Source organism: Polyodon spathula, chromosome 12, assembly GCF_017654505.1.
Source record: "Polyodon spathula isolate WHYD16114869_AA chromosome 12, ASM1765450v1, whole genome shotgun sequence".
Lineage (NCBI taxonomy): Eukaryota > Metazoa > Chordata > Actinopteri > Acipenseriformes > Polyodontidae > Polyodon > Polyodon spathula.
The window spans coordinates 41,168,289-41,183,638 of NC_054545.1; the positions used below are offsets into that span (position 1 = coordinate 41,168,289).

At 35.9% G+C, this 15,350-nt stretch overlaps 1 protein-coding gene across 2 annotated transcripts in view; it reads right to left on the minus strand.

Moving 5' to 3' along the window:
• The window catches only part of etv4 (ETS variant transcription factor 4), a 48,128-nt gene that overhangs the window by 32,348 nt on the left and 430 nt on the right, over positions 1-15,350 (minus strand). For both annotated transcript variants that reach the window (XM_041267294.1, XM_041267293.1), the window contains exons 2-4: positions 14,936-15,026; positions 14,690-14,737; positions 445-498 (exon numbers count right to left, since the gene is read on the minus strand). In XM_041267294.1, coding sequence (XP_041123228.1) covers positions 445-498; positions 14,690-14,737; positions 14,936-15,026 — 193 coding nt within the window. The remainder of the gene's footprint in view (positions 1-444; positions 499-14,689; positions 14,738-14,935; positions 15,027-15,350) is intronic.

Below are 15,350 nucleotides of genomic sequence, written 5' to 3' on the forward strand. Positions count from 1 at the left end.
GATATCTAAAAACATCTGAAGATATTGTAACATCCCAGGTAATAGCATCGATGCGAGACTCTTTGTCTTGTCTAGTCCTTTATGTTACATGTATTGTAAGGAAACAGATCACGTCATTAGACTGAGGAAAGGGAGAGAGCGTGTGAATGTGTGTGTGTCTATGTGTGTGTGTGTGTGTATGCATGCGTGCATGTTTCTGTTCAGAAAAGTTGGGGTCAATCTTTGCAGAATCTTGTTACTAAAATTTTAAAAAATAATTAAAAATAAGTAAAAAAGTACAAATCTTAATAAACCTGGCCCTAAATATTTAATATCCCTTCTGTGAAGTATATCATCCAATAAAAAGAGGCGTTACACATTTTTGCCACTGAACTTAGCCACCCGGGCCTTCAGCTGTTCTCTAAGCACACAGTACATTGAATAACCAGGGAGTCAGTTACTTACAGTTTTCTGAATGAAAGTCAGGCACAAATTGCTCATCGCTGTCTGGAACCTGAGCTGGAATTAAAAAGGAAGCAGACACAAAGACAGTTAGGTTGCTGACATCAAACATGCAGTAATCAAAAGAGGAAAACAGAAATTAGACTTATCAACATGAACCTCCCAGTATCGGCTAAAAATAATGAGAACTTGTATAATAATGTAAAACTAATTTGGCTAATCAAGCAAGGGGACAAGCAATCTGTAAGGCTAACATCATTGATATGTTTGGTCTGCTTTAGAAGTTAGTAATTCAAATAGCATTAGTATGACTTAACATATTCTACAGTGCACATACAGCTTTCTTGAATGACTCTGTCGATCAATTTGAAAAGCAGATACACTTTCATAATGGTAGAGGAATGAAAGAAAGACAATTGCAGATTGTTATAACAAACTCTTCCCCAAAAATCTGACTATGAGTAGATGAAAATTTGCAAGTGCACATTGGTGAGTTTATATGATGTATAATTCAGGATACATACCTACTCATACTGGTGATATTTTAAAATATGCTTATTCATAACAAGCTTTCGGGTCAAATATGAATTATTCTTTACTTCACATTGTTCACAGACACTTAGTGATGAAATGATTCTTAGTAAGGCGACTTTTTAATAACATTCATGAATTATGAAGGTTGACTGCCCACTCATTGCAGCCTAATAGACTAAAGTGACCTTCTTAGTAAACACTGAGCAGATTTCCCATAGATCGATACCAGAAGGTTTTTATTTCTAAAGTGGGTATTTCATCATTTTCTAGTCCAATAAGAAAAACACAATAGAAAAGTTTGTGATAGATTGCCAGTTCTGTCTGCTGTCAGTTCCCTAACGTCACACACAATACAATCAAACCTCCTCAGAGGATTTAATGCAGACGTGCCCTTGCCTCTGAAGAGCTTGGAAAAAAAAAAAACCAAACAGCCGAGCCAACCTTAGATACAGGATAAAGCATCTATAGTTACACCATGTCTATGTGGGGTGACCAGTTTCACTGAACTCATGACGAGGGCTATCTGATATGTGTGGGTGCATAGTACTGGTAATCAGTTGGACAAACAGAATTTTTTTTAAATGTTTTTTTACATTTTTTTCTTATTGCATCTCCCCATGTAAATAGAATATGTTCTTTCAATGTGATCTAATATTTAGGAATGACCTAATTTTCATTATTGATTCACAGGGCAGCAACCATTTAAAATATAAATATGTCAATGCATGTAAAAATATTTTGTGAGATCTTGCGTGAACTTGAACACAGCACTGCAGTGTGATTGGTTTTTTCCCCTCTAAACCGGATCTCCTTTTAGAATCTATTTTGCATTCATTCAAAACTGGCAAAATCGCACTGGTGCAAATCACGTTGCTAAGCAGATGTGGAGCTTGATCTAAGGAAAGCAATCTTTAGAAGTAAACCGTTTAATTTAGGATTAAACTTACTTTCTTTTTCACACATGACCACCCTCATATGTGGACAGGTACATATACATATAAAAAAGGTACTGTGTGTAGTGCTAAAAAACGTGTCATGGAGTTTTATGAATGATAAATCACAAAATACTGAATCAGCCAATCACAAATAGGACAGATACAGCATAGCACAGGCCACACTTTCCCCTGTAGTATAATCAGCTGTCCAGATAAACTACATACCTGCCATTCTTACACATTAAAAAAATCAGAAATACACCCAAAATTAAAATTCAATGTGTAAGCTGATGAGATTGACCAAAACAACATGGACGCCACCATCAATGTGGAGTATGGGGAGACTAAATTAAACATTTTATTCAACTCTGACGGCAAATTGTTTAAGAAATGGTAAATAATAGAAGTCCTACCGACTCCCATTCATTTGTTAACTTTTCCCTTCCATTTAAATAGTCAAATCCAAAAGCAGACCACTTAAATATTTACAATATTACTCATGACTTCAAGGTAATGTTGCATTTTACGCCTTGAAAATACATTTTACTCTCTCATTGTTAAAATTAGAGGGTAAGTTACTCCCAGATCCAAAACCTTATCCGGAGTGTAATAAACTATTCATTAATACATCACCTGCATTAAGAGTATCACCTGAAATAGGAAGAACAAGGGCCCTTCATTGTTATTTAGCAGTAGGATTATTGTTGCTGATGCCTGTTTTGTTCGGTGTTGATATTCTCTTCACTGCCTTTCAGCAACGTCAAGGTAAACAGCCTGGTCCGCCTCAACGCACGCGTAGCAACCACAAATACCTTTAATCCTGACAGTTTACAGACAGGCTCACGGGAAAAATCTTCTCACAGAGGTTGACACCTCGGGTGCATTGAGATCTTCCAGAGTTGTGGTTTTTGTTTTAACCAGGATATTTATTTAATAAACTGTGCATGTTAAAGATAAACCATTTTCTAAATAAAATGTAAAACAAATATTTCTCCCATTGACTTTTCTCACTCCCCCCCCCCCCCCCCCCCACAAAATATGTTAAATGCATTAATGTGAAATATGGTTTACATTTTAATTACTTTTTTTTTTTTTTTATTTCAATATTGTGTGATAAAAGTGTATGAAACAGAGTCAAATATTGTAAACACTGTTTAATGTCTTCAGTTCCAATTATATTTTTTGGGGTTAAATGTTTGAAGTTATGCATGTGAATAATTTATAGTATGGTTAATAATAATAACTTATAAACCCAACTACAAACATAAATACAATACCTTCTTCTATTTTGCCTACAAGTGGCAGCGATAATTGAAATATTTATTATTTCACCTTTTTTAGAACTACCGTAGGATGCAGAAGTAAACTTGGATATGGCCACATGTTCATTTTTTTCATGTGTATCGAATCCTATCCGGATCCATAATCATTCCCCATTTAAACCATTTCATAAGGCAAGCAACATCTCACAGAGCTAAACAAACTGAAAACTTAAGCTGTTTAAAGATTGCGCTGAGATTTAAAAATGAATGCAATGTAGGAAAATAATGTAAAAAGTTTAAAAGGTATATTTTAAATGAGTTTCAAAGAGCAGAGATTGTACCGCGAGCCATAAATCACTTGAGAGGTACCGCATAGCTGTTATGCAAATCATTTTAGTGTGCTTTTGCAGTGCATTAATAGATGTAAATGCAAACAAGCTTAAGGATTTATCAAAATCCATCCAAAGAAGTACAGATGACTCTTTGTTTATTCAGAGCTTTAAATAAATAAATCCGGATCTTCAGCTAATAATTCCATTATTTGCTAGGATTTTTGAGATAAACACTTTTTGTAAACAAACTGGGCTGTCAAAATGCTTTCAGATAAAGCGTTGTAGCTCTGGTCCATTCTTGGTTAATATAATGTTTGTAACACTATATAAATAAAAAGACTACCAGTGCGATTTTCTGATAATCAAACTTCAGAATTAATACCAAACCATCAAGTCTTGGGTTTGCCATTAGTCTGATATCAATTAATTATCAGTGTACAATAGAACTGCATGAACCAATTATATGAGTATTTGGATTGAATTCTCCACAGGTGAGGGTCAATGCAGTTGATTGGGCTAATTTACCATTTCAAGTGAAACAACTGAAGAAACAGCTGCTGGGATTTGTGTGGATCGCTGTTCTCCACAGAGGCTGAGAAAAGCAGAAATCGTCACAAATTCAAGCAACTGCTTCTTCAATTATTTTATTTGGAATGGTAAAATTAGCCCAATCAACAGCAATGACCCCCAATTGATTGCACAAATATACAATTTCCTTTGAATGGGGGAATGTAAACAAAGAGGATGAAGCCTGCTTGGAATGTTGGCTTTGAAAACGTAAAAACTAACAAAAAAACAAACAGTTACAGAGGACGCAACCCTAACGTTGAAAACTGCAATGCAAACTAGAGGAGGACTTCGACTAACCTACAGGTGACTCTCATATCTGTCCCCCATCTTTAGCCCTCTTACCATGGCAAAGCTGCAGCCTGCCCCTGCCCAGCCCAGCCAAGCCCCATCCAGCCCTGGTAAGGATGTTGCTGCTCTTTATTTGCTGGCTTTGTGATATACAGCGATCTTTGTAACCTAGGCCTCTGCAGTAATCCCACCTCACAACAGGCTCATTAATGTCTCAGTGGCTTGCGCTGTCATTGGAACATCCAGCCAGTTCTGAACCTAACAATGGGCGGCCTTGTCTTAACTTGAAGAACATGTGCCAGCACTGTGGTGATAGTCTAATTTGGGTTTGCTTGCTTTTCCCTTTAAGACTGCAGAGATCAGGCAATTCATTGAACTTTAGAACTGAGCCGAAACAAACGTTTAAACAAAGAGTCCCTCTATTTGGTACTTCATAACAAGGCTAGGGACATGAAATGGTATAGCGCAGTTCAGTTTGGTTTAGTTTAACAAACATTAGTCACTTGTAGCGAGTCAGCTAATGGCTAATGGCTGAAAGACTATTTTATTAAGTGTGATAATCCTGATTGGCCCAATTTACAAAGCTTAAACTCGTTTTTTTAACATTTGGCATTTTAGCATCTTTATACTTGCATAAAAGAAGCTGACAGTCTAGAAACATTGAATTAATGTCAAACTTAATGAATCAAGACATGTTTATAAAACATTAACTCTGTATCTGAAAGGTGTTGGATTGAATGTATTAAAGACTTGCCAATGTTTACTTCAAAGGGTATATGAATTTGACTTCCGATGTATTACAGATATAATGCAAAATGTACAACTACAACCACACAATTTCAATTACACAAGTGATTTTAACTTGTTCCTAAGTTTTTTCTACAGTATTTTTTTGGGCATGATTTTAATGATTTTATTCAACATTACATTTAGGCAATAACTAAAGTTTAAGAATATAGCAGTCTTCTTAGTATAATAGATGCATCCTCTAATTACACATGGTACAAAAGTGCTTTGGTCTTTACTCTTTTTTTAACCTAGTTTTATAAATTTTCAAAAAAGTCTACTTAAGTGTCGCTCTGAGATGGACCGAATTAATAATTTGGGGACAGGTTGCTGGCCTGTGCAGTCAATGACAGCCTTTGTGACATCCCTTTATATAAAAAGTGGACAGCTCCAACCAAGTGGCATTGGCAATATCAAAAGCCATCAGAAACCACAGGCAGATGAAACAGGCTTGAAGCTGAACTCCTACTTTACGTTAGATTACTGCAGTACCCACACCATGACTTGATCAATTCTTTTGTTCACAACCGATGACACAAGGCATTACATGTGTAAGATTAGCAGCAAATACAAAACTGCCATTGTTAGCTGTGGTAGGAAACCGAGTCCATATAAGAGTTCAAATATAATTCAGTTTGCCTCTCATAGTTCATGTTTTAGCTTTATCTGTTATATCCAAGACCTTCTTGACATTCCAGTTTGTTTACATGCCTTGGTTTCAGATCTAGGGACACGTGCTTCCTCCTCCTCTTGAATGTTATTGAGCCCAGTAGTAGTAGTGGAACATTAACTGGGGAACAAATAACAACCCTTGGAGTTCTAGTTCATTATCACTGCATCATTGGAATTTTAGATTTTGTACGATTAGAACCACATTGTAAACACAATTATATTTTTTATATTCACGTCATTCATTGGTCCTTAATGGTTTTGGGCATGGATTTAAAGGCCACAAAAGGGAGTGATTTTTGCTACATAGGTGGGCTATTTTAATGATCTACACCATGATCTTGAGTAATCGTTGACTTGTTTGTAGTCTGTGGAGTCTTCTTATTCTTAGCCCAGACGCAACACTACAATCAAACAGCACGTGGTTTTGATTCTGAGGAGAGAGAATTACAGTATTTCATATAGCAGCATTCATGTCTGTGCAAGTGCATTGTTGTTTGGAATTACCTTGAATAACTTCAACTGGAAAGATCCTGGGAGGAGTTCAAAATCTACAGCAGTAAAACAACAAGACATGGCAAGCCCCTTGCATCTGTTTTGAGGTTTACAGATTCATGCTAACAACTATTTCTGTGCAACTTTCTTCTTTCTCTATAAAAAAAATATACCTGTTTGCCCTTATAAAAGTTTACCATAGTAAAAGCATAGGAAAGTGTAGTAAAGCATAGCTAAACACTATGAAGAATAGTGAGGTATGGCAAGGTAAAGCCTATTAATAAACATGGCAAACCAAGGTAGACTATTAATATAACCATAGGAAAAGCATGGTAAAACCGCAAAAAATACTGTGATAAACTTTTATAAGGGTAGTCCCAGGAATACATCCAATACAAGGTCAAAATGCATCCTGCCTTACTTCTAGCATACTGTTTTACAAGATACCACTTGGTTCCAGTGCGTACTGATTTAGGCCTTTCAGATCCACATCCTCTGTAGCAATAGGCCAGTAGTTTTGTATACAAATCACCAGTAAGGGTTGTCAATGGTAGTCTCTACCCATCTGAAACAGGAATATTTTCCTTTGAAAATATATATTAAAACCACTGTTTCAGGGGGAGTGGGGGGGGGGGCTACAAAAAAAAGGATATTCCTTAAACATCTTTATTAATCCTAAAACAGGAGTGGTTTTATATTTGGTATATTTGGTATATTGTAAATTTCAACAGTAACTTTGTGGCTAGCACATAGCCTTCTGTGCTACCTTGGTTTAAGTGCATCACAGAATCTACAGGAGATTTAAATCTGTAAAGCCATGCCTGGACACCAACAACTATGTTTCTCCTACTTGTAACCACAGTAAACTAAATTAAGGATCATGGTTAATGCCTTACTCTGCCACCGGGATCAACCCAAGAAAAGCTGTTTTTGAATTACTTATGCTGTGTACTGTGTGGGACTGCCTCTTTCCTCCAAAAAACAAAACTGCAATTAACCCCTTCACTTATGGGATCAACGATTTCCAATACAAGTGCTGTTTCCTGCGAAAGTGTCATCTGTTTCTGACACTTGAATCAAGTGTCACTGTTAATCAAGACCACTGTAACTAAAAACCATCCTTTTATTTAAGATCATTTTTATTTACACATTTTTGTAGTTCTACGACAAATATTCAAACAATCACTGCTTGACTTGCATTTCATAGCCCAATACCCACCTCTCTGTTCTTTTTTAAAATAATTTATAAATAACTATCAAAAAAGACCATGTAAATAAAACAAATTAAAAAATGTTTCTTATCGGAATTTGATTTTGTTCATTTGACTCCTGAAAGAAACAGAATATGGTATATGGTCCAAGTTGATATCCACCCCACGAGAGGTCAGGGCTTTCTGGCTGCTCTGACCTTGAGTAGGGTGAAAAAAATAAAGATCTTTCACTCAACATTATATTTTTCATATTAAAATATCTTGGTTCAATTATGTTTTTTCTCCCCACCGCAGCGAGTCCCCACACAGCACAGACGTTCTGAGGGCGTGTGAGTGTCCTCCGATCTCACAAGCCTAAAGCCTGAACCGCTTTTACGCAGAGCAATCCAGAGCAGAGGTGGGCAGGGCTACCAATCTTGGAGAAGAGAGACAAGCCCTGCGTCTTATCCACTCTGAATGTGCTCGTGTCCGTCCAGTATGGTTCGCTGTTGCGCGATGAGAAGCAATCCCTGCTGGTTTCCCATCTCCACCCTGGGAGCATCAGAGCCATTGTGACGCCCGCCTTGGGTTCCCCAGCAAAGATCAGCCTGTTTGCACAGCCTGGACAGGAACTGGCGCCGTCTAAGCTGTGCGACTCATCCTGCGCTCCCCGCGGCAGTGCTTCAACAGGATGAGCCACTCGGGGACCCCAGGGTCAACAGAATTTTAAAAGATAACATTCAAAATGAAAAGAATTTTAGAATAGTCCTTTGAATTTCAAAATAATTTTCAGACATGAAAAACATGACTCAACAGTATATTTACCAAAAGAAGATTATTGTTATTAGTATAACAAAGGCATACATTCTCCACCCAGTGTTTAACTTAGCAGCAGAGCCTGGGTGGCATGGTGTCAAGAAGGTTATAAAGGGAGGGAAATTGTGTTACAACAGCTGAAACTACCTTTTCAGGGAATGTTAACATGCTCAACATGCTAAACTATGTAAGAATACTGTAAAAAGACACAAAGGAACTATATACAGCACATATAGTTTGAGTGGGACATTATCCTATTATACTGCAAAAATTAAAGCCACTCTCTCCAATATCATTTTGGGCTCAAACTGACTTTTTTTTTTTTTTTTTTTTTTTTAAACAAAGGATGTGATTACTGGGACAAAATATCCCATTCACAGGACTGTCTTGTTGGTAACAGTTTGTATCATTAGTATAAAATACCAGTAATATCAGAGAAGTATCGGATGTGCTTCCCCAAACATTTTCTTTCCAGTATTAAACTTGATGGACATTCTCTTTTATCCAAATGTATCCAAACTTTTTCCATGCCCCCTGCGGTGCCATTCTCTTCTAATATCCGAGGAGTAACCACATTGGCTAATCCAAAAACAAAACAAAAGGAATCCTTGAGTTTCAATTCTGACACTAATTACTGGCAGTGTTGTTTACTATCTGGCCTTTGACCTTGCCTGTAAAGTCTAAGTTGCACTCCTGCAGAGTGCTCAAGCCTATCTGTGATGTGACTGCCTTGCTCGATTAGAGATTAGATTCACACAGATTAGTTTACGGGACACAAACGATGGCGCAACTGAAAGCAATACTTGGAATCAAGGCACCATTACACAACATATCCTAGGTGGGGTTTAAGGGGGAGCGGGTGGGTGCTCCTCTTTTTATAGTATATAAATGTGTGCCAAGAACAAAACTGCAGTCTGAATAAAAAAATATACCAGTATTATATCACAGGGTTAAATAGTTAAGAGTTTGAATATAGTCTAACACTGGATTGTGGATTTTGAGGTGGATGCCTAGAGAAATCAAAAAATGCTATATATTTGGAGGGTAACTAATTGAGCAAAATGAAGGAATATTTGAACAAAAGCATGCCAAATGAGAGAAAACTGTCAAATTAAATATATTGTTTATTTGTCCCACAATTGTTGGTCCCAAATCCAGCTTGTACAGTACAAAGAGAAAGTTCAGAGTTAGAAATCTTTTTTTAATTTCCTTACATCGGGCCAAATTTTCAAAAATAAGATAACTTTAACAGAAAAAAAGAGAGCAAGAACCTACTGAGAACAACTTAATTTAACACTTTCTTCCAACGACCAAGTTATATCTTGCTAATTTTTTTATTGTTACAACTGAATTATTGATCTAAGAATGTGCCTCTGCAATGCATAGGGCCTTGTAATAGTAAAAGCTTGGCTTTAGTGCAAATGCCACCATTATATTTCCAAAAATGAACACAACAGTCTATATCCAATAGGCATGTGCCTTTCTAATATTTTATTTTTTTGAAATAGTGCAAAGTTGGTACTGTAGTAAAAGTTTGGCATTTGGAGCTGCCCATTGCAGGGCTCGAAATTAATGGTGGCCATGTGGCAATTGCCGTTTGGGCTACTATTGTTTGCTGCAATTTCCCTCAAAATGTACGGCCTTTACGGCCGTAGTGCCATTTCAGCTACCGCAACTAGAGAGACACCGGTAATAAGAACTGTTTGGATCTAAACAATAACATGATTATGTGGTTATGTTGCACCAATTCCATACACAACTCTTCAATGTTTCTGAATGCGATATGACGTCGGTCTATATAAGGCCATCAGGGTCAAAAAAGCATTATTTAGTACATGTTTCAATTATTGAGTACACATATTGATTTGAACCAATCAGAATACATAAAATACTATGTGTTCTAAATAAATGTAAATGATCAACGCATTGTCTACTTAGTGGCTTGTCATTTTACAGTAGTACCTACGTAGGGGCTTGTCATTTTACAGTCATGCAGCGTAATTACAAGAGTAGCCAATTACCTTCGGGATAATATCTTTTTAATTTTGAACATTAAGATTATTTAATTATTTAGCAGACACTTATCCAAAGCAACTTACCGAAATTAAAAGATAATACAGGCAATATTACAGATCACAAAATAGTATACAATATTACAGGCAATACAAATGCAAAACAAACATATATATACAATATATACAAAATAAATATAAAGGAAAATACAAAAAGGTATATAAATAGATATTTACAAATAAAGGTTGAATAAGCGGTTTTGAGATGACAACGAAAAGCAGTAAAACACTGAACAGTCCTGAAGATAACTTGTAGCTAGTTCCATGAAATACACGACACACACTTTAAAAAAAAAAAAAAAAATCAAGAATAAGGAAAATTGCAAATCATGGCGAGAGATTTTTTTCTAGTGCAAATATAGATTTGCTGAGTGCTGGCGACTTCAAGAGAGACAATGTTGACCATGACATGGTTCACTTTGTATTAACAATGTACACAATCTATTTTGTATTTTGTAATTTTATTTATTAAAGTTTTACACTTAAATACTGGAGTTAACATAGCTAATATTAGATTCATTGTCAGATCGTTCAACACTTGTTTAAAATTACATATTATTTACAGTGGGGTTCCACTGAATTGTGTCGGAGGTTCCAGGTATATCCATCTTTCACTAGACTTTACCCATTGCCAAGTCCACATACCCCCATTAATTTGGCAGAAATGGCAGATGTAAGGTGACTTTTAATTGGATAATTTATTACATGTCCTATTTCCTTTAAATTAATTGGTTCTCATTTCAATTTCAATGATCTGATAGACCAAATTAGTATTTGTAAAAATTTGAATTACAAACACTTAATAAAGTCAAATTAGAACGTGCAAATACGTACTAACACGTACATACTTGAAACACGTACTAAACATGTTTTTTGACTCGGATGACCTTCCATCGGTCTGTAAAGGAAAAAAAAAAGCCAGCATATCACATGTTTTAAACTGAAGCGCGAGAGGGAAGATAGCAATTTGATCAAACACATTAACACCAGCAGAATACGGTAACCACAGCTTCATAGTTGCGTATGGAAGGCCATTATTTAGTACACATTCTCATTTGACATTAGTATGTGTTGTAATTCTAATTATTGCACGTACTAATTTGGCCAATCAGATCACTGAAAATAAAATGAGAACCAATGAATTTAAAGAAAATAGTATGTGTAATAAACTATCAATTTAAAAGTCGCCTTACATCTGCCATTCCCCTCCAATTCATGGTGGTATATGGACTTGGCATTGGGTAAAGTCTAGTGAAAGATGGCTAGACCCAGACCCTCCAAGATGAGCACAGACTGGCGGTTTCAGAGCCTTACAAATCGCTTTAATTCAGTGGAACCCCACAGTAACTAATATGTCATTTTAAACAAGTGTTGAAAGATCTGACATTTAATCTAATATTAGCTACAGTAAATCAATATTTTAGTGTAAAACTGAAATAAATATAATTAGGAAATAAAAAAAAAAAAGATTGTGTAAATTGTTAATGCAAACTGAACCATGTCACAATCAACATTATCTGTGTCAAGAACATAAGAAAGTTTACAAACGAGAGGAGGCCATTCGGCCTATAAGAAGTCGGCAGCACTAAGCAAATTGATATTTGCACAGAAAAACTCTTGCTGCCGTGATTCGCAATTTTCCTTATTCTTGATTTTAAGCGTATTTCATGTCTGAAATTGAACAAATGTTATCCCCAAAGTGATTGTCTAGTCTTGTGATTATGCTGCATAACTGTAAAATGACCAGCTCCTACATAGAACATACATAGTTCATTTACATTTATTTAGAATCCCTAGTTTTTTTTTTTTTTATGAACTCTGATTGGTCCAAATCAATATGTGTACTAAATATTTAAACACATACTAAATAACATGTTTTTGACCTGGATGGCATTCCACAGTTGTAATGGTGACCAAACGTGTGCGGAGTAGGTTATGGTATCTTAAAAATTAGAACAAGAATGAAAAACAAACACACACACACTCACACACACACCTGGCATTAACAAAATGCCTTGAAAATGATTTTAAAATATTATAATTAAAGGCTGAAACTCAGCAAAAGGTCAATTAAACAAAAAAAACGGAAGTGAAAAGGTTATCGTATCAAGCTGAAAAACGTTCTCTCTAGGAACTCCAATAAACCAATGTTGTCTTTCGCACTCAGATTGTAGGGTGTCTAAATAAAGTTTTGAGTTAACACAACAGACTGCATCTTAGCAGCGGATCCATCCTAGATATATTCAGTTACAGAGAAGCAGGAAGGGTAATTTAAGATGCTACCATAATGAAATACAATAAATGCAGTGCAAGTTTTGTACTAAAGCAGGGTCAGCTTTAGTTAAAAATGAAATTGACTGCAGCTTACTTGAAAAACTGCCATTAATTAAACTTAACTTTCTGACTGTGATAATGAAAAATAATAGTTTAGAAATATCTTAAATCTATGATCCTGTGTTTACTGTGGTGTACTGAATATTGTAAATAACAGAACAAACTCACAAACAACAAATGGTTACATGTACAGTAAAAAACATGAGCAGTCTGTGTTACATGATCTCAGACCAGAACTCTACTGCACTGAGCATGCGAGCTGCAACATGTCATTTCATATACAACTGTACACAATTAAACAGTGCAGTCACCACACTTGCAAAATATCTAAAATATAAAACGTTGTGTTCATTGCAGTCATCAACTGCATAAATGACCTATTCAACAGACTGAGGCAACAAAAAATTAAGTACTAACAAGTTACTATTTTAGTATCAATTCAGTGTCTTAACAAGTTGTTGTATTTTAAGTAGCTGAATATGGTAGCAACCAACTTGCTCTTAAAGTGGCACCCAGTAATTAGATTTGGCGACCAATTTTTTGGCCTAGGAGCCATTGGCTCCAAAGAAGAAAAAAAAACTAATCTGAAGACCTGTCTAGGCTGCTGGTTGACAATTTAGAGACCTGCCACTGTACAGCAATATGGTATAAAGAAATAGCACAGCTGCTTACATGTTTTTGCCATATGCAAACAAAAGCCAATTCTCAATAAAAAACATACTAATCCTTCATCCATTCTGTTTCTCCCCCTCTGTTAAACTTCCAAGCTGTGACTGTGAGTCATGTGGCAGACATCCCGTCTTCTGCCACCCCTGCTTTGAATGGATATCCAGCAGCCCTACCAATGATTACACGGCAAACGCTGAGCAAATCATATTGCTTTCCAGTTCAGAAATCCACTGTAAAATTGGTCTTCTTTCATCATAACATTGCTCATTTGCGCCAACTCCTACCTAATATTTGACTTTATTTTAAAACTTGTACTTTTATCATTAATAATAATAACAATAATATTTAATTTAAAAGGAGAGTTTGGCTGACTATCACCATAAAACAAGGACTGGATTAAATAAAAATGATGGCGGCATTGTATCCATTATACATTAAATGGTGGGGCCATAAACTTGGATTTAATCCAGGCCCTTGTCATTTTTTGACTGAATCCAACCCAAAGACAATTTCATAATGAATTCAGGTGTATTTCACATTACATCATCATCATCATCATCATCATCATCATCATCATCATCATCATAATAGCACATTCTATGACTCCTCTGCAAAGGAAGAATTATTCATGAAATGGCAACTAAAATGGAGACTTAGATCACCTGGACTGGGCATTCGTCATCTAATCAATCACTGCTAGTCACAGGAAAACCAGTTTATTGAATCACTGGTGCAATCTGAATGCAGAACAGATGTAGATTATTTAGGTTGTCAAAGCCCCTTTAATGTCAGGGGGAGGGGGACTCTACCTACAGGCTCGCAGAAGTGGCCTAAGTTAAATAAAAGATGTACAGCACCACTTTATATTAAAGCAGTGCAAAATACCCTATTCACACAGCCCACCCTATGTTGTGAATGAATACGGTGGTTTCAATGTATGTGTTATTTAGTTAGTGCGAATAGGGCAGTACTGTCATAAAATAATGTGTACAGTGTTGACTATTATAGCAGTGATAACGTTTTGATTTAATGTGGGCAAGGTTTTGCATTAAAAAAAGGAATTCATACACAAATATTTTAACAAGGTATGTCATAATTTATAATTAAATCATGACAACCATACATATTCTCCCTTTTTACCAGCGACTGCACGTCATGCATTACATGTAAGCAGGACTTCCCAAGTTAGACTAGGAAATATAGAATCGTAGCCTACTCTTCACACAATGTGAATCACTCCTGACAAACCCACGGATTCAAACATAAATACTAAACATAAAAAAAGAAGAATCTCACCTTCTGTGAGCCAAGTTTCCTGAAGTTTGCTTAAATCCTGGAAAAGATCTGAAAGCAAAAAGGGAGAAATTGCGCCGGTTAGAGATCACGAACACATACAATAAAAAAACAAAAACAAAACAAACAAACAAAAAATATCAAATTCATTAGCTAGCACTGATGGAACCAGATAGCTGACGGTTAAAGCAAATAATGTTGATAGCAATGCAAAACAAAAAGTATTCTGGAGGAAGTATTTTACTGTACCTTCCGATTCCTGAGGAGGCAATTCCGCGTCCATATATTTCCTTTTCGTAGCCATCAAAGGTCTGTTTACTGGTTCATTTCCTAGTGATTTCTGTAAAACACGACATCACCAGATGAAAAAAGAAAAGTCGATCTTTTATTGGAATTTTTAGCATGCATTAAACCTCGTATCAATGTCTTATATGTAAAACAAGCAAACCGTTTTTGGTTTTGTAGTTTAAAAGACTTATTACACAATAAAATGAGTATATGATATAGTATCTTCTCAGTTTAAACAAGTTCCAAGCAAAAATATACGCGTTAAATTATAATATTATGAGCATGTAATACAAATGTCTACAGTCTGCAAATGTAGTATCTATCGATGTTTTTTTTTTTTTTTAAGTCTGCGTTTCAATTACTGTAAGCAGTGGCA